This window comes from Corapipo altera, unplaced genomic scaffold, assembly GCF_003945725.1.
Source record: "Corapipo altera isolate COAL_440 unplaced genomic scaffold, ASM394572v1 53, whole genome shotgun sequence".
In the NCBI taxonomy this organism is placed as follows: domain Eukaryota; kingdom Metazoa; phylum Chordata; class Aves; order Passeriformes; family Pipridae; genus Corapipo; species Corapipo altera.
This window is the reverse complement of record NW_020884900.1, coordinates 9,359,319-9,379,770: the sequence shown is the minus strand read 5'-3', so window position 1 is coordinate 9,379,770 and position 20,452 is coordinate 9,359,319. Positions and strand designations below refer to the sequence as shown.

The following is a 20,452-nucleotide window of genomic DNA, read 5'->3' as shown; positions in this document are numbered from 1 at the left end:
GATTATTTTTTTGTCCCAGTGTTTGAAATATTGACCACTGAATTACTTTAGTTCCTGCTCTTCATCTGAAGCAAAGTTAGCACCTCTTCATCAATTTCTGAGCCAAACAGGTCAGGGAAACAAAGGCTCTCCAGTATCCCATCCTTCTTTAATTCTGAATTCAGCCCCCTCTGTACTGTCCACATGCATGGTTTGGAACCTGATGGGTACTGTGGAGCTTGTTTTGGTTTAAAGTGATAACAAGCTTTTGCTGGTGTGTAATGAGAAGTTCAGTCAGCTTTGCATCCTCACTGTTGAGTCTTGGAAATGTCATAAACAAATAGCTTTCCTCCATTTAAAAATAAAAAATCCAAAAGGGACCTTACTTGCCATGCTTCTAAACAGCCTTTTATAAACTCTAAGTAGCTGCATAGTGATCAAGTTCAGTAAAGATGCAGCAAATAGTCATTATTTAATTGTGTATCAGATGCCTCCTGCCTAAGAGCATTGTGAACCATTTACCTCAGCATGAATATTTCACAAAATGAGACATTTGCAGTAGAGTTCCCTTTATTTCACAACATTAAAGCACACAACCATTAAATACACTTGACACTTCTATTGTGCTGTCTAAAAAGCTACGCTCCAAGGTACACACCACACAGATCTGGTGGCATCCACTTCAAACAAGTGGAACATCTAAGTCAAAGCAAAGGCTTCACATAAAAAATAGATCTTACTCTCTGCAACTGTATTCTTAAAAAAAATTATGGAAATGATGAGATTGAATGGAAAGAAAGTGGATTACCGAAGCAACAATCACCTCCCAGATTTAATGCAGGATGTTATTTTTATCAGCTCATCTGCAGAGGGCAGAAGTGAAAGCTGATTAAGGCAAATGCTTCTTAAGAAAGGCAATTTCTCGTAAACAACACAGAAATTATTTTTTACCTCATCAGAAGCTTTCTCAGGAGTGACATTTGCTATGTCCCAGGCCCCTGGGGTCCCCTGCCCCTCTCACTGCTGCTCTCCATTTCTGAAGGGATTACAGGCTCCTTTGTGGAATGCCAGCTTGCAGCTGGCTGTGAGAGTAACTGAGCTTTCTTTGCAGGTGGCTGCAGCAGCAAAACATGCCACCAGACTTTTCCAGCGGCCTGTCTGGCCTTCATAATGTGCTTGACCTCTGGGCTTTGGTATCTGACTGGCAGTGTAGGGTTTGTGACATTTTGTGGGTTGCCTATATCAAACTGTTCACCAGCACAACAAATCAGTAAAAAAAGAGTGAAAGTGTATTAGAAAAAAAGTACCTTATTTTAAAGCCATATTAAGAAAACCTAAGCTATGCTTTCATTTTAAGAGCTGCTGTGCACAAATGCTTTGATCCCAAACTAATCAGTGTCTATTAATTAATTGGCACCTAATTAATAGCAACATAAGTCACTAAGCAGTCAAGTTTTTTAAGGGGAATTTCCTTTTAGATCATCTTCTCATGTCCTGACTTGGAATTTGCCTGCTTTTGTAATATATTTGACACCTTTAAAAGGCTTGTATTTTTCTCCATACATGTCTAGGCGATTCACTTTCAGTCCTGGAAAAAAGCCAAAGAAAGTACAAAGTTAAAAGCAGAATGCTAGGAACCATGTCTGTTTAAAAGTCCAGCTTTCTTGAAGCACGCTAGGATGGGTTAGGAAGCTAATTTTCCTTTCTTTCACAAGTTCATCTGGTTTGAAATAGCAGATGAGACTGTTCTTGTCACCTAATCACAGCTGTTCTGGCAGGGCAACAACTTCCTTCTCCTCCATGAGCCAACATCCTCCTTCCAGGAGATGAACGACTGAACTGAGTCTATCCTCCTCCTTGTACACTGCAATCATTTCCAATCATGAACATGAAGCAAAGGACAGCTTTCAGAATTCTGTTCACTCCAATTTGTAATTAAAAGAACAGCAATCCCCCTGCTATTAACTGAGGAAGGCCAGTAGCTATTAACTACCTACTGCTTCAGGCTGTTCCCTGCTTTCTCACAGGTCCATCGTATCTGGTGTCCAGCCACTGGATCAGCTGTATTTTTCTAGACTAAAACTAGTTTAAGAGGAAACTGTAGGATTCTCTTCTTACACAAGAACTAACTGTTATTTACTCAAAGTAGTCTAGGAAGCAAAAGGACCAGGGCCTGGTACCTATCCTTCAGTCATCCTCCTCCTCTCCAAATGTGTCTCCACACTGCGAAAGTCTTGATCCTGCAAAGCTTGCTTGCAGAACCATTTTACACATGGACAACTCACATGATTTAAGTGTTTGCAGACTGAGGCCTTGTCTGCTTTACATTTAGTTTTGCATTTACCATATACGCTTCATTCTGATTTTACTTGCTGATTGTTTTAAAGATGAAAAACTAACCAGCTCCAGAAGGAAAGAATAAGAAGGGCATTCTTCAAAATTAATGGAGTTTTATGACCATTAGAAATGGCTTTAGTGTGGTGCAAGACTAAAATGAGCCAAGGGCAGCATGCTAAAGCATCATCCATCGATCTTCAGTAAAAGGACACATTGGCATGTTTAATGCACCAATCAACAACGAAAAACCCATTCTTCTGTACACTTCTCAAGCCTTTCTTGAGCAAAACAGCTGGGAATTCACAATTCCCAGCAAGGGAGTCATCCAGCAAGGGTAACTGTCAAGTGTGGGTAAACCAGACTTAATAATTTCGGACCAAGCAGACTTCAGATCAACATCTCCAAATAAAAGACTGACAGTTTCCACTTCATTTCCTACTACTACCTGTAATACCCACCCACACTCACCTGAAATTGCAAGCTGTTGTATCTTAAACTGGATGTTTAAACTTGGATTCTCCTCTGGCTTGGGTGCTCCAGACTGCAGGTTCACTATGCCTTTCAGGTTTGGTAGCTTCTGAGGGGTAATTTTGCCCACGTCCCATGTTAACACCTTGTCAGGAAGCAAAGAACAGTAGCTTTCTAGGAAACAACCTCTGAGGTTAAAGTCATATCCAGCTTTTAGTTTGCAGGCTGGGTACAGAAAGCAGCCTGGTAGCCCTGAGAATTATCCTGCTGGCTGTGAGATGGTGTGGTTGGGGCTCCCACAGGTATGGGGTCTTTTTTTTCCCAGGTTTTTTTTTGCCCTGTTCCTCAGTGGGTCTGTGCACTGAGTGCATCGTGTTCCCTGAGCTATGATGATTGATCCTGATGTCAGTCTGGATCAGCTGCATCCATGAAGCAAGGACAGTAACCAGCAAAAAGTCACAGGAACTTAAACAAGAGAATGAAGAGAGTGGGAGCAAGGCACTTGGCCAAGTGAGGTGTCTGAGCTAGAGTAACTTTCCTAAGGATCACTTGTTCCCCATGGATTCTTACACTTCAGAGAAATGTGGAACCAAATAGGTCCTTTACTCACCTACAAGAGGTGGTTTGTTTGCTCTTAGTATAAACTGAAACCTGATAAATGCAGAAAAACCTCAGTTCTCCTCATTTCTACACACTTTTGCAGTAACAATCCACCTAGTTATCCCAACTCTTGATAAAAACACAGTATCATTTATTTCTGCAGAGAGGAAAGCAGACTTCAAGTGGGGTTTTTAGGTGTCATTCTTTTAAAAAGGTCAAGGTCTATTGTTTTTGAAGCAGAATGTTACTTGGAGAGCTTTCACTTAAAATTCTAATCAATTGCTGAGGGCGGCAGAAAGCTCAGAGCAGGGTCTTAGAGGCAGCAGAATGGTTTGGCTCAGACTGCACTTCAACAAAATGGCTCCTGGGTACTAAAAGGCTTCAGGAGCTTTAGGAAATTTAGGTTTCAAATTCCAACTCAGAGGCAGGAAAGCAGGAGCCCAAGATATGTTTTTTCAGACATTTTGTCTTCCTTACTGTGTGTCTTCAGGCATAGCTTTTGGAAGAGATTCTTTTCTCATTTCCTGCTCCTTGTTTGCCTGGATACCTATTTTCAAGGCTACTGCATTTTCTCCAGATAAGTATGTTTTCAAGAACACAGATTGCAAAATATATCATGGCTGAAACTACCAACAAAATAGTGCTGCATCCACTAAGGAAAAGTATTAGGGGGGTGAAAGAGTGGGGGAAAAGGGAGGAAGGGAAGGAAAAGGATATTGACAAAGTCAGAAATCACAACTGTAGTGTATCTAAGTTTGAAAAATTAAATTTTAAAGATGAATTTTTAATTCATAAATATGTGCTGAACAGAAGTTTTTTTGCTAAGAACACTGCTCCAGTGTTCTGCAACATGGGTGACTTGTTCCAATGCCATCTTTGATTTTTAAATAAATAAAAACTTAAGACTTACCTTAGTAACTGGGTCAAAAGTATAGCTGCCTTGTGTAGCAGTGAGGCTCATATTAAGTACAGCCTTTGGCATGTGAACTGTCATGACAACTCCTTCTACTGTTTTCCCCATATTCTGTTTTGGTCCAATAGTAACATCAAATCTTCCCGAAGAACTATTTTCCTTAAAACTGATCATGTGTTTCACATATACAGGAATTGCCACCAAGCTGAAAAGAGAAAACAGTAGCTGAATGCATCCTGGTTACTTCTCTGCTTGAGAAGAAAAAGTTCTTTCTCATAAACAGTTCTTGTTTTTCTGGCAAGGATTCAAGTTAGAACCGGTTTGTTTCAAAAGTGAAAAGTGATGCTTCACTCTTCAGCATCATTGCTGAAGTGATTTTATTAGCAGAGTCGCAGGAAAAGAAGTTTAAAAAAGTAAACAGATGAAGGAAGAGAGAATAGGACAAGTTATTTGGAAGAAAATAAAGTAATCTCACTGAGCCAAATCTCAGAAGAGCCACCAGTCAAATCAGGCTTTAGTTTGCAAATACCTGCAGTTTAGACTTTTTTGCTTTATTCTCTCCATGAAGGTCAGAGTCCTCTATGTGCACAGAGACTTACCCACAAAGCATCTCTCACCAACAATGACTACTAGGAATGAATAGCCCTGTATTACTGCCATGTGTGATTTATTCCACTGAAAAAGGATTGCTGAGTATCCTCGATTCACTGAAAAATGGTTTCCTTCTTTTAGTGGGGACAGAGCAACAGATGAGACAAAACCTGAGCACATGTATTTTAGAACAATGCAAATCCCCCCCTTAACAAGGAGAAATCTGCAGTTACTCAGATGGAAAGCAGTAGATGGTGTATCTGGAGAACCAGTGTGTCTAAATGGAAACGTACTTCTGTGAACTGACACGGTAGGAGATCAATCTGAAATTCCCGTCGGGAGGAATAAATGAAAGGACTCTCTCAGACTCCCAGCGTTTGAAGCGGATACATGGATGGAAGCTGACGTCATCCAGCAGCCGTGGGTTCTGGAAGTAGTGGCAAAATGGTAAGTGAAATCTCATCAAGTATGAGCAGTTTGAACTAGCTACTGAACTCTAGACAATTCCTATTTCTTAGACTCTAAGTACCTTTCCTACCCATTATCGGAGACACGTTACTGAGCTAGATGGATTTCTGATCTGACCTGGTACAGCAGCTCCTGTGAGTGTATTTTATGTACAGACAAAAGCCATTCCGACTACTGAGCAATGCAGCTTCTACAATATAATGCAAAACTTGTTATTTTTCACATGTATAACACATGAAGTAGCAATTGTGCTCTTAAAATTGTTGAACTCTGGTTATTATGAAAAATAAATCCTGAGCAATTAACATTCCCAAATATAGGCTGAATTTACCATGAAAGACAGAGAAAGATCTGGCATTCCTGAGAGCTTAATACATGAATCAATAACACCTTGGATTTCTGCAAAGACTGTGGAACCTGCAGGAGAAAACACAGACACATGACTTAACATTATTATGAAGGGCCTAATGGACATGGTGAAGTGCAGCTGGAGGGCACAGATGACATTTGCACAACACTCAAGAACCTGCCAAGCCCAGCTAGGAAAGGTCATCCCAGTTACCTGTGTCCTGGGCAGCCTGCTAAAATACATGAGCCAGAGCAAACAGCTTGGCCCAAATCAGCTCATTATACTTGTGCCAGCTGTTACACTGGATGTGCTTGAACTGATTGCCAGCAATAAGCAAATAAGAATTTCAGAACACATGAGCTCTGAATCTTCTTTTCTTTCATCCCTGTCCCTGGTCTCCAGAAAACTAGCAAGTTGTGTTGTGGTGCAGGGAAGTTGAAGCACATCAAAACAACCAATGTCAAAAAGCAGTAAGTTTGTGCTATAAAGCTCCAGCTAACCTTGGCTTTCATAAGTAAGGCTTGTTTAACAGTGGGATTACATATTTGTCTTGACAGTAAATAGATCTATAGCAAAAACCCAAAACCCAAAGCAAGAATATGAAGCATCTTACCCAGGAAATGCTCATTTCCTTAAATAATGTGTAAGAACAGAAAGGTATAAGCAGGACTCTGGACTAATTAATCAGCCTCACAAGCAAAGGTAATTTTAGAAGACAGATAGAAACTACTGCTCATGTAGTCAAGGGGAAGGAGAAACAATGGCATTATATTTGGTTTGAAAAGAAGGGATCCTGTTTCAGGTTAAAGCAGTTAATCATATCCCTACGAAACAAGATACCATCCCTATTCAGGGAAACCACCTTATCTACTTCTTAGTCCCAGTTAAGGTTAGGAAGAAAGACTCTTCCATTGCTAGTCCCCAAGGGATCAGAGCAGAAAACAGTAGCTATGACTACTGCAGCAGATCCTCAGTAGGAAATTTAAACACTCTGTGGACACTGATTTGGCTTGGAATACACAGAGGACACCCCATGGTCTTGATTGTACCTTCTCAGACTAAGGACTCATGCTACTCTTGGGAATCCTAATGAGCTGGGAGAGTAACACAGTCATCAGTGTGTTCTGACTGTGAGGGACACCTTCTTGTAGCTTCAAGATGGTGAGAGTAAGAGCTGCACAATAACTATTTGTGACTATCCAGTTCAGTGGTGGCCAAAGCATTAAGGGGTGTATGGAACCAAAACAACATTGACTACTGCTACAACAGCAGCACTGAATGAAGAAATCAGAGATTTGCTCCCTGCCCCATACCACCACAAACTGGTGTCCTGCAGTCTTCAACATTGCTAACTGATGGCCCCAATACTGAACAAAACAGCAGGCTCCTGCCCACAGCATTACAGTTTTCTCTTTGCATCATTTTTTCTACTTCTTGGCACACAAGTTATCCGGTTCCTCCTTAAAGTTAAATCTCAGAAGAAAGACCTTTGTATTTGAAGATGATATGTTTCATTTACAGAAAAAAAAGGAGTATTGTTATGCTTCATAATATCTGGCTCTAGTTTATATATAAAGCAAACAACACTGTCCAGCTATTTTGCACCAAGTTTATCTTGCCAGCAGAAGAAAGCTAATGAAAGCTTTTGTCTTGCTCATTTGAGGGCCTACAAGGACTGCAGTACATTGTTGGCAGGAACAATGGGAGATAATTTTCTCATCACATTTAAAACTTCAACTACTTATTTTCCATTTATATCTGTTACGAGATAATCAATATAAAAACAGAAAACATCCAAGTACAGAATATTTCTTGTAAGTGTTCTTGAAGCAGTCCAGAGGATATTGATGTTTTAAGATGAACCGAAGAAATACATTTGAGCACATAATTTTAAATTGTGTATTTTTATCTAAGATACAGATTCATGGATATAAAACAAGCAGAAAAATAGAAAGATTGGACTGTATTCTCTCTAAACATCAGCAGCTAGATGTAAACACATTCAACAAACAAAAATTAGTTTGCAAGGCATCTTACCTGATTTGTCTATAATTGCATCGATTTCTTCAATGACATCAAAATAGGCTTCGTTGTTTGTGTATTTTACCCCCGCTCTGCGCCAGGGAATGTTGGACAACTGGCCGGTGGGAAGTGTGTCTCCCACATTACTACTGCCTTAAAAACGAAAAGGAACTCAAAATCAGTCATTAATTACAAGAGGAATGTTTCAACTGCCAAAATTAAGAACCAAAGCGAGGTTTGCCCCCAGGAACTGCAGAATAGAACGTGGAACGCTAAAATGTTATTTGTGAGGTGATGTGAAGGCACTTCAACCATGTGTTCAGGCTTAACAGCTTTCAGACCATATTTTGCACAGGAAAATACAAGTCAGCAGGAGGTTTGAGTGGGAGTAGAAGTGGGGCTAGATCCTGTGAAGGATTTAATCACTATAATTCAAGACAGCTGCTTATGAGGGCCTTAAGCCCTCTTCCCTCTTCTCCTAAGAGTTTTAGCTGGCTGACTTCAGGGCTGATTTACAGGTAAGAGTCATTAGGAAGAAAGACATGTAAGAAGCCTTAGGGAGGGCTCCCACAATCTTTGCTTAGAGCTGTTAGGCTGAGGTTCTCACCCTTGGTACCCACCTGAGCTACCTTGCAGCAATGTCTGTACCTGACCATGTGCCAAATCTATCCAGACCCTGCCCCATAGACTTGACTTTCTGGCTCGACCTGTCCCATTCTGATGGATATTCATGGCAGTCACTGAGCTGCAGATGACCTGTTATCATCTGATCCTGTCCTTGACCTTGTCTTTGGCTCAACTTCTGGGCTCCTTACCAGTGATGCCACTGCCCCTGCCTACCTTGCTGACACCCTCGGCTCCTGGTTCTCAATACCACCCAGCATGAGAAAAGGCTTCCTGAGCCACCTAGTTATAAACTGATGACGCTTTAAAAAGTAAAAAAACCATAATCTTATCACTTCTAGGGCTTAGGTGACTGATCCTGGAATCCCAGCACAGTGGAAGCAACTCCCTCTGCTAGAAGTAGGTCTTGGGACAGGGCCACAGCTCGCGCTTGCTTGTGCCCTTTAGCGCAACGCACGAGGTAGCGTGTCCTGCCACGTGAGACAGCTCCACTGAGAAGCTGCTGGCCAGGGGTATCATTTCTACACAACCTGCTGGGCAGGCCCTGTCCTAACAGGTAGAAAACAAAAAGTTTTCATTCTTTAGAGCTAACAGAAAAACTTAAAAAAACCCAACCTTCCTAAAGTCCACCCTTGTATGTACTATAACACAAGGGGGAGGAGTTGCAACCATTTCCTCACTCCCACGCATCTCTGTAGGGGAGAAGTTGCCATGTTTGTCCCTCAACAGCCTTGCAGGGTGCAGCAGTGCTACACAGGGCTGGGCTGCCAGGCCAGGTAGGTAGGAGAGCTCTCAGGCTGCTGTTTCCACTGAGCTGTTGACAGTGACAAGATGCAGGCTGCCTTGGGCAGGTGCTTTAGGCTCCTAGGGAATTCTAATAAGGCTCTAGATAAAACAAGAGGATTTGATGCTGCAACCCTTGGCTTCAGGAGTCTTAATTCCCCTTACAGTGGTCCATCTAGTCCATTACTGTCATATTTTTCATAAGTGTAAATACCACCATCCAAATCCACATTTTAAAAAACCCTAACCAAACCTCAAATAACACAAATTAAAACTGATGAGATTTATACTCAAAGACTAAGCCATATTTACTAAAAAGACCAGCTCCTCTGAGTACTACCTGTGTGGCCCTGCAGCCCAACTACTCCTCTAACACAATGTACAGGCGAACACCTCCCATGTCTCTGACCCCATGTGACACCTCATGGCTCACCTCCCTTGCACCCGCTTGCCAGACAAGCAGATTCCACCAGCTCAGCTGACAGACATTTGGCTTCATCACTATAAGAAAGACCCATTTATAACACCCTGAAATCAGCTCCGAAATCGAATCCATATGAATCCATATGCTGATTGGTGGTGCAGGTGGGGCAGAGGCTGAGGACAGGCTACTTGTTTCCCTTCATGCTATCTGTTCCCAGCCATCAAAGATTTATTAGGCAACCATTATATACCTTTCTGTAATGATTTCTTACAAAATGCTTAACCTTCTCCAATGCCCCTCAGTTATTAAAGGCTTGGGGGCAGCTCTGTACCAATCCCAGAGCACCTGTCTCCAATATGTCCTGACTGTGCTGGGAACTGCTATTCCTGAGGGACTTCAGCAGCTGTGGCTGGACCAGACAGTGCCACCAGGGATAGCAAGGAAGCCAGGCATGAACTGCAAATATGGAGGGAGTTGTTTTTATTCAACTCCTACTTATGAAAAGTGGCAGGACAGTGGCCTCACCTTACAGATTCACACCAATATTTTTTAGCTATGAGGAATGATGGGGCTTTTTTTTTAAACAGCCAGTCATCGCTGAAAATTATTTATTTTCCTACCTGTGATGGAGTTGACGACAGAGCGCAAAATTGTGGGAGGCTTAATCAGCTCCTTCAGTATGTTAGATTCTGTTGCCAGTGGAAAGCCATTGTCTAGCATTTCTTCTAGAAGCTCATACACAATTACTACATTGTCCTTAATTGCAGTCTCAGAACATTCGCCGAAGTAATCCTAAACAAATACAGAGATTACAAAAGAGAGGATTTTTATTCCTGTTAAAATGCTTTGCAAAAGGAAGTTTGTTTGTTTTTTTTCCTCACAGAAACCCTCCAACATACGAAGGCATCTTAGTGGCTAAACTGACTAGCTACTTCTATAGTCTGATGGCATCATATGTTAAGGTTACATTTATCATTAACTGGAAATAGCACGAACAGCAAAATTAATGCAATCTGATTTACTACTATATATTTCCCAAGGGTCCTTCCACTTGTGAACATTAACACATCTTCAGTTAGAGGACTCTCAAAAAATGAAAGGACTATCTTTTGGCAATGCTCAATCTTCACAGAGGTCCTTTATTTACAGAAATTAGTTGCAAAGTGACTCATGCTTTGCAGCTCTTTCCTCCCTACAGAGTGTGTGCTGCCTGACTGCATGCTCCTTCTTCCCATCTATATAACATGAACAGTCCAAAACCTTACAGAAAAAAACCACAGCTTTTACAAAGTGGGATTTGAGTTTTAGTGACTGTGCATTGGTAACTATAAAATCAAGTGAGTACACAAACTATACCTTTCTTGCCTCTGTAATCTATAAACTTGTGCTTGACTCAGAAATCGCAGAGGGGAAAGTCACTGACAGGAGGGTTTATTATCTTTCTTTAAAAGAAGTCTATACAAAAAATCCCCTGGAATTATTTTAGAATCATAGAATCTTAAGGGTTGGAAAGGACCTTAAAGATTATGTAGTCTCAACACCTCCTGCCATTGGCAGGGACACCTCCCACTAGATCAGGTTGCTCAAGGCCTCATCCAACCCAGCCTTAAACCATAACCTCCCTGGGCAATCTGTTCCAGTATTTTACCACCCTCGCAGTAAAGAATTTTTTCCTAATATCTAACCTAAATTTCCCCTCTTTCAGTTTATACCCATTACTCCTTGTCCAATCCCTACGGTTCCTGAAGAAGAGTCCCTCTCTAGATTCCCTGTAGGCTCCCTTCAGTTACTGGATTTTAAAATTATTTAATGGTGACAGACCTGGAAAGTATCTGCTACTCGGTGCAGAAATTCAATTACAAAGAGTGGTGGCACTTCTGTCTGTATGACAGACACAAAGAAGATTTTATCCCGATAGATGCTGATGAGGTAGTGATGTGGAGTTGAGATGACAGGAGGCACATTCTCAACATCGATTGCTTTCTCCTGAGCTTCAAAGAAATAATCACACACAGACTGGCTCACAACGCTCTTCCAGTGCTTCTCCAAGAATATATCACCAGAACAGTTTATAAGAAACAGGCTGTGGATCATCTTCTGTTGAAAACACATTCAAAAAAAGTTAGAATAAACAAAAGAATATGCGGATCGACATTATTCCTTCTCCCAGATTCCCTGTCTTGCAATGGTTATTTTTTATTAACATGTACTGTGAATTTAGGGAAAAGATCTGCTTTGCTGCTTTTCTTTAAATTGCATTTTCTTTATTTAGAGGAATGTTCCACCAAAAAATATTTCCCAGTGGATTAAGTCGGTAACTTATATCACAATGTAAGCAAGAAGCAAGCACCCTTGATTTCCACTTTCATCCCTGTTTGGTATTTGCAATCTATTTCTTAAAGAAAAGCTGATTCTCACGAGTTGGCACTCACTTAAACATGACATGTAAGGGTAACTTGTACACAGAGTTTCCTATGGCAGAGGACTTTGACAGTCACACACATAACTCAGAACTGCACTGTCTCAAAGATACAGTTCTTTAGCTTGTCAGCTTTCAGCTACTGAACTACAAAAGTGGTTTTTATTTGCTGGCTGATTAGGCTTATGATCTATGCCAAGCTGCACTTGGATAAAGGGTCAGAATTCATTAAAAGTACACAGAACTAGGAGTTTAAATCTGATTTAATGAATAAAATTGCTTCAAACGTGCTTGGCACACATGAAATATGTTTACATAAAACATTTTTCACTTAAAAACTCACTTATGAAAAAGAGGAGTATGGACTGCAGATAAGGAATGTAACTATTTTTTCTTAAATCTTTAAACATTTACAAATAACATGCCTCAGCCACTGATCCTTCATTTTGTTCATGGGGCAAGAAGCTTATCTGCCTTTTTAAAAAAACTAATTCCCAGCTTATTTCTCAACTTTCAGTGAGACAGTAAGTGAACCAGAGTTGTTGGTACAAATGAAGAGAACAGACTTATCTCCACATCTACAGAAGAGACAAATGCTAGCAGACTTCAGTTAATCTCTTTAGCCTTTACATGAGACAGACACAATGCTCTGGCTGACCTGCAACATAATGATCCTCTGACAAAAAAAAAGTTCCAAGTTTAAATGCGGGCTTGGAAAACAAACTGATCTGTAACCCAAGCAGTGGCATCTAAGGTGAAGTTAATCTGGTACTTATATCATGGACAAATTCATTCTGTAATTGAAGAAGCTGCCCCTGCCACTGGCTGTTCATGCCTTTTGCCTTTCAGGTATTGATCTGAGCAGGTCTGTGGCTCTGCAATTACCTACATTAGGAAAGTGCAGGAAAGTCCAGCCATAAATTGTCCATCAAAAGAAGTTTCTGGTCAGATCAGCTTCTTAATGCAAGTTATTACATTGCCAGAGAGCTCCACTGGGCTGGCACAGGGCAGGTGGTGGAAATGGGCAGACGATAGCAAGGGAGATATTCTGAATTGAAATTTAGTCTTTGGAGGAATTCAAACACGACTGGAAAGAGACCAAACAGTTACTGGGCATCCACACCTTGATAGAGGAAGACCACCATCAACTCAGCATGTCCAAGAGAAGCAAAACACATCCACCAAAACCCATTGTAGTTTTTACTAATCTTACAATGTTTGGCTGGGATCATGCCTAAAATGCAGATAAAATTTGCTCCTTTGCTGATGTTGACTCTGGCACACTAATGTGAAGACAGCATGGAAGCATCTAATGTAAATGGCCCAGTTCTGCAGAGATTTTAAGGAGTCCAAACATTGTATGACCGAGTCTCATTCCAAAATACTGGAATAAGCATTTCTCTTCATCCAGCGTGAGCTCTTGTTGCTCTGTCTGAATCTGAACTGCCCGGAGTACTCGACTGACCTCCCAACACACTTGTAACAATGAAAATGGTCTGGCCCTGAAGATTTTGATGAAACTAAAGTATGTCTTCCAAAGCTCACCAAAGATGGTGAAGAAGGACAGCTCAAGAAGGTCACCAATATGCTCTTTCCCTCCACCTAAGTCAGCAGACGTGGGAAGGGAGCCAAGATCCAGCTTTTCAAATTCAAAACTCCAGCTGCTCCTTCACATGCATGACAGCAATGTGCTCATCTTCATTGGGGCCTTGCCAGGTCTTAGATACCTCCTGCTAAGAGCACACTGTCTCTCATGGCAGACACAGAAGACCAACAGGCAGTGTGGACAGAAAAATCCAACTCAGCCAATACAGTATATAAGGAGAAGTTCTTTTAGAAAGTGTGATTGTCAATTTGCTTAAGAGTGGGAAAGGAAACAAAGCTAAAAAGTGTTATTACATGTTTCTATTGTCTCTCTCCTGGACCAAATTAATCTCTAATTTAGTTTGTAAAAAAACCCAGACAATTTTAATACTGTGAGCACAGCGTTTTTATAAAGGAGCCTTGACACAATTACTTTAATCCAGTTCGACTAAACATGTTCTGAATTTAGCCAGCATTGCACATTAAACCCCTCCAAAATCTCCTGGACAGTCACACAACGGTGGCAAGTATAATCAATCACTGAATGTCAGTATTGTTCCACCCCAGGGCAGCCCAAACGTATGAAGGTGATCAGCTATAAAGCTTAGAACAGATCTCTGTACATTTTAATATGGATACAATAGGATATCTGTTAACAAGCGTAAGACCCAATTCCTAGGAAATGCACACAAAGCTGGAGAGTTCCAGTACAAGCAGCACTGGTAGAACTCAATTTCCAGAGGACCTGATCTATGGCCGGCTCTGGAGGGACCACACTGGACCCCAGGCAGCTTCTGACCAAGTATATCAGCATCTGTGACAGTGTTTTTAAGCCCCAGCAGATGTCCTGCTGTTAACAGATAACAAGATTCTATTCATCCACAGATCAGAAGTGGTTGCATTTGTCACAATATACTTTTAAAAAGCACAGCTGAGCAGCAGACCAACACAGTCGCAGCGAGCTCCTGGAGCACCAAATGGCTGTGTCGGCAGGGCCCCTTCTTTGCCCTGGGTTCCATTTAGGATATTAGGCTTGATATGAAATCAAGAGAGAGTGTGGGTAGCCAAAAAGGGCATTAGTGTTGGGTCACTGCCCCTATTTCCTCATGGGCCACAAGCTGCCCAGGTACCAGCTGTGTTCATATGAGTGTTTGTGTGGCCTCGTGGTGAACTGCAGTAGCAAACTGATCCAGGGGACCATGCTTGGCAGGTGCCAGCGTTGTACTGTCTGTGGAAACAGAACAGTAAAATCCCACCTAGCTGCCTACCTTCTCTTCTAGTAGGAAGATAAGGATTACAGGATTTCCCATGATACATAATTATTCTCCTTCTAGTGTAAGAGTTCCCTTCAAAGCCCCTCACATACTCCTTTCCTCCTTCACAAGTTTTAGAAGTGCACTAATTTGCTGCTAAACTGAAGCTCTCTCCTTGCAGCCTAAGCACAGAGCAGGCAGCCCCAGAGGCACAAGCCCTGTCCCATCAGCCAAGGGGCAGCTCCATCAGCACACTTCCCAGTGATGCCTACAATAAGGAAGCTCTTACAGCAGTGGGGACATCAGTTTATTATACACAAGACTAAGAAATTTGATTTATCCCCCACTGTCAAGCAATTGGCACCAGCTGATTAAAGATGAATATCACGTTGGATATCTTAGAACTGGTAACACTACAAAAATATCTTATGTAAACTATTAGTTAACAAAAATTACTTACAGTGCTCCAAATACTAATATTTCCCTTCTACTCTATTTTTGAGTGGCAGATTTCATTTCAGACATGCAGAGATCCCTGAATTCATTTCCCAGTATCCTACCTTCTTGTCTCATCAGAACATTAAACTTGGGGAAAAAAAAAAGACTGAAAAATGCTGAACATAAGAAATCAATCTAGTAACAGCAAAATTCCTCACACCAATAGGTCACTACTTGTGGCTAAACAGCAGAGGATGTTAACAGCTGCAGCACTTCGAGGGTAAAGGTATTAAAATGAAGTTCCTAAGTTTAAAAAAAACAGTAGCAAAAGCACGCCACCAAAATTTATAAATCATGAGATTCTTCTACATGTAGCAGTGCACACATACACCACTTTGAGGAGTCAGCATCTCTGTGTAAGGTATGGAAGGCGTGCTTCTAGGACTGTTTCAAAAGGACATGCCTTCAATCTCTCTGCTTTTAGGCCTACCTAAGAGCAGACTGAAGGCGTACATGGATCATTATTTGCATCCTTAGGCCAAAGCAAGCCCATCAAGCCCATCTGCAGTAGGCTGACAGCCTTCCATAACACTGTCTGACTGAAAGGCATCTTACAGGCTCTGCGTAACAAGCAGCCCAGAGAGGTTTTGCAGCTTCTTCTCACAGACTTCCCATCCTTGCTTGCTCTGACACAAGAAACTCCACATGATTCTTTTCAGTCATTTCCATCCTACCAGAACTTGAAGTCCTCACAAAAGAAAAAAAATATTTTAATTAAGGAACCTTTAATATGCTGTTTCTACATCTCTGTCTTTTCTTTTGACTAAATCTGGATTTGCAATGTTACTGATTTTCAAATTCTTGGCACAGAAACATCTGGACTGAAGTCACAGCAGGCTCACAAAACAAAAGTGGAGCTCATTGGCAAGAGGGAGAGGCTGTGAGCATGGGAAAAAGACTGATTATACATGCTTGTCCTTAGCTACAATTAAGTACTCTAAAATGTAATTAATGCAGAAATACTGTTACCAGCTGCTTTTCCATAACACTGAGCTGAGTTACAGTAAAAGCTCTGAAACCAGAAGTGAGGAATTTATCACTGACCTCTGCAATGCCCTTTAGAGCTAGTACCAATTACTGAAAACAGCTCAAAACGTGACCATCACTGGGAAAGTATTCCACAGCTCCCATGTTCCCTGAATTGCTGCTTTGAAGGGTGGAAGGATTAGTGGGGGTGGACTGTCTGAGTCTCTGTTATGTATCTGTGGAAATGAACTTCTAGTAACAAGTGAATGGAAAGTAATCGAATGCTTAAAGTAATCTGGAGAAATAACTAAGCTAAAATAGGCAGTTCTAGTTCTATTTTAAAGCCATTATTTTTGTCACAACCAGCTGGTCAGTACTTTAGCTTTTTCTTATAAATTCAAAATGTGCCGCAAATGTGACAAAACTAGAAAACCTTTGTTCCTGACCTCTCCAGCCCCATTCACTGGCTCTCAAACCAGCAAACCTGATGAAGAGAAGTCCTATTAAATACTTGTATGACATTTTCAGGATAGACAATGTGGCAGCTCTGAAGATAACTGTATAACTGGCTGGACCAACCTGATGCAACATTAGCAGCTGTGATTCAATTTGATAAATCTGGAATTCTCAGGTTTACTAAAATGTGAATGTTCTGTAATTTCACAGCTTTTGTTAGGCTCCCATCATTGTTTGTGTATCTTACTGCTGCTGATGAAGTGTCACCAATCCTTTTACATATAAGATGCCCATGGCTTAGGTATCTGCAGAGTAAAGTAAAAACATTTTTGCAACCTTTCTTAAGAATTGCCTGGTGTCCCTCTCTGTTAGTTAAGCAAAACTCCGTATCCACTCAACAACACAGTGCTCGTGTCTGTACAACTACTCAGATGCATATTTTATTAGCAAGATCATCCCTATTAAAGAGTAAACACTTTGCTTTCCAGATGCTTAGTATATATTTATCTTTACTCTCGTTTAAAACACTGTTAGTAACTTTCTGGAATTGTTTTCAAAAGGAAGTAGTCCTTTGAGAATACTCTGAAGTTGTCTTAAATCAGTGTTTGGTATCCATAACAAAATCTGCAACTTCCTCTGTGCCTCTAGCAGTAACAATTACAGCCTGCATGAGAATTTGTTCAACATTTCGTCTACTGACTGATGAGCTTCCCAATAATACATCTGACTGGCGCCTCTGTTCAATTTAGTTCCAGTATAAGTCTTCTAACTGCTGGCAAGATAGTTCCATCTCTTGTCAACAAAACAATGTTAGATCCTGAATAATCGAAGAATATTAGATCCTGAATAACTGCAGTTCCCTTTGGGACCTGCAAGAGTAGAAAGCTTCACTGTAAAAGCTGGAAAAGCAAAAGTTTCTTAGAAAAAAAACCCCCACACCAAAGCAATTAAAAATTCATCGCTAAAACTATATTTTTACATAAAGATGGAACATTTTCAATACAACTTACATCTGAATCAGTAGCTTTAGGACTACTAAGGAACCACTTAAGAAATTCACTCTCCGAAAGCAGAACTGGATAGACAGAGAGGACCAAATGGACACGAGCAAAGTGAGTATCTTGCTGCATATTTACTGTCAATGGTATTTTCAGGAACAGACTGATAATTATGCTCATATTCCAGCAAACAACCCACGAAGAACTCTGAAGGCCAGGACAGTAGGATTCTATCATGGGATAAAAAGCCCTTAACTCAGTAGTTCTTTGTGAGATCATGCTCTCCCAACTGCTCCAGTAAGTCTGATGGGCTGGAGCAGCAGTGCTATGAGCTTTATACTAGTCCCTTTCACAGGCTCTATTTGAAGAGGCACTCGAGGTTCCAGAAAGGACAAGCCCAGCACCAAAGAGCCCTGCACTACTGAAATATTAGATCAGAGCCAACGAGTACCACCAGAACTCTGCTGTGGCACACAGCTCTTAACTCCTGTGTGTGCACTCCACCAAAACCAGCCCAAATGCAGATGGCACAAAGAAGGCACATAACCATTTGTACCTCCCTTCTCTTCCAAGAGAAGAGAGCAAAGGGGCACTCTTTAATTCTTTCATCCCATATGAATAAAATGAGTGTCCTGAATACTGTCTGAAAGAATCTTCTAAGAAGCTCCTGTCAAAAAGCTGCCTCTCACGCACTGTGTTGAATAAGCTTAAGCAAGATTTATTTTCCATATGTTAATTTTTTTAAGCTATATGGGAAGCTGCTGGGGGAAAGTTAAAGGGAAATAAGAGGAAGGAACTTCACATTTTAAACAAGGTTTAATTTGGTTTCTTCCCATTATTACAGCCATGAAGTACAGCTGCCACTTGTCACCTGCTGTTCAGACTTCTCTACCTCAAGGACTTCAATTTCTCTTTCATGAATCCTCACGACAACGTTTCTATTAAAGATTCTTAATGACAACTGCTTATAAAGAGAGCTTTATCTGAGAAAGTAACTGGGACTTAGCTGGTGCTAAAAATTTAATTTCTGGATAAGAACAGCAAAATTAAGCACAAGAGGGCATGGAGAAGTCTTAATGTTTAATTTGCCATTTGCAAGGAATTTTTAGGTAATTACACACAGATAGGAAAGAACCTGATTGTCCCATGCTTTTTTTGTCAAAACCAGGTTTGCTTGTGGCTTTGAGTTAGCACCCAACACACCACAGATTAAACCCTAGACATTCACAGTTAAATATCATTCAGATATGTATTCTCTTTTGGTGGTTTTTTTTTTTTGGTTTTTTTTTGGTTTTTTTTTTTTTAATGAGCAGCTATGTACAATTCAAACCTGCTGGGAACTGCCAGTAGAATCATTCCTATGGTTGGCATAGTCAGTTCTTTTATAAAACATTTCTTCTATCATTTTTCTATCATTTTCTCTCTTGCATGAGTAATTTAATTTGTTTGTGCTCTTCTTGCAAAACAGCTTTTTCCTTTCCCATAGTGCAGTCTGCCTGCTATGGAACACGGATTTTCATTATTCAAGTATGATTTTTTGCCTGGTTGCTCATAGAATAGCTACAGAATGGTGCAGAACAGCTACAGAACCATGAAAGCCATTCCTACGGTCTGATCAACATCTAACGGGGACGAACCATTCATCATACTGAAAAAATGGCAACAGCATTGCTACTTCAAAGCAGGTTAGAACTGAAACAAAAGAAGAGAAGCGACAACCTCCACTCAGCTACCGCTGGGTACCGAACATTGCAGAAACGATGTACAGTGCACAGGGATGGATGATAATGGGTTGATTCCCCGCAGATTATGCAGATCTACACTCAGATGGCGCCTTGCTAGTTAAGCAAGTACAGCACGACTAGAACCACCAGGTCTGCAGCGATGCTGCTGCAGAAGGGCCCAGGTGAGCCGGGCCGCCGCTCCCGCAGCCCCTGCCCCTGCCGGCCCGGTTCTGCCGCGGGCTCTGCCTCGCACGGCGGCTCCTGCACCGCCCCTCCCGCAGGCCCTGCGCCGGCTCCCGGCAACCACAGTAAACGACCTCCCGGTGCACAGTCACCCCTCATCGCCGCTCCTCATCTTGGAAGCGTGAGCGGTGCAGGTCGCCCTGCACGGGGCTGTGACTCGAGGGGAGCCCCGGACAGAGCCCCGGCCGCCCTCGGCCCCGCTCACCCTCCGCCGGAGCCCCGCCAGAGCTCAGAACAACGGGGGGTTTTGTTCAAACACGGCAGCGATTTTGTACGTATTCCGAACGACGGAAATGGACGCGGGTAAAACGGGAAGTCTGGGATTTGCGGGGCATCCTCCCGGTACCGCCGCTGGCGGGGATGCCGCCCTTGCCCGACTCCGGACACCCAGCGCGGCCGGGGCCGGGCGGCTCCCGGCGGGCGGGGGTCCCACTGCCCTGAGCACGTGAGCACGGGCCCCGCCGCTCCCCCCTCCTGGCCCGGGCCCCCGCTCCCCACGTACCTCCCCCGGCCCGGCTCGGCCCGTCCCGCTCCCGGGGCAGCGGCCAAGATGGCGGCGAGGCCCGGCGGAGGCGCGGGCGGCCGGAGCGCTGCCTGCACCGAGCGCCTCAGAACGGACCCCCCTCCCCGGGCCCTACGGCCCCGCGGCCGCGGCCGCCCCGCCCCGCTCGCCCCGCCGCCGGGCAGGGGCCGGGGGCGTCCCCTCGGCGCTAAACCCACCCGTGCCGCGCGCTGCCGCGGCGCCGGCACGGC

General features: G+C 42.4%; 1 protein-coding gene across 5 annotated transcripts; it reads right to left on the bottom strand.

Moving 5' to 3' along the window:
* Window positions 1-531: 531 nt before the first annotated feature.
* Window positions 532-20,435, bottom strand: AP3M1 (adaptor related protein complex 3 subunit mu 1). 5 transcript variants are annotated; one of them, XM_027649556.1, is made up of 9 exons: window positions 20,420-20,435; window positions 11,380-11,655; window positions 10,179-10,350; window positions 7,743-7,880; window positions 5,688-5,773; window positions 5,182-5,315; window positions 4,295-4,502; window positions 2,785-2,929; window positions 532-1,567 (listed from the first exon to the last, which is right to left on the bottom strand). In XM_027649556.1, the coding sequence occupies exons 2-9, from the start codon at window positions 11,650-11,652 to the stop codon at window positions 1,467-1,469; spliced, it is 1,257 nt and encodes a 418-aa protein (XP_027505357.1). In that variant the 5' UTR covers window positions 11,653-11,655; window positions 20,420-20,435; the 3' UTR covers window positions 532-1,466. The 5 variants fall into 5 exon arrangements, with proteins under 5 accessions (XP_027505357.1, XP_027505354.1, XP_027505353.1 ...); XM_027649553.1 differs by lacking the exon at window positions 20,420-20,435 and adding an exon at window positions 20,202-20,278; XM_027649552.1 differs by lacking the exon at window positions 20,420-20,435 and adding an exon at window positions 19,063-19,080.
* Between the last annotated feature and the right edge of the window lie 17 nt (window positions 20,436-20,452).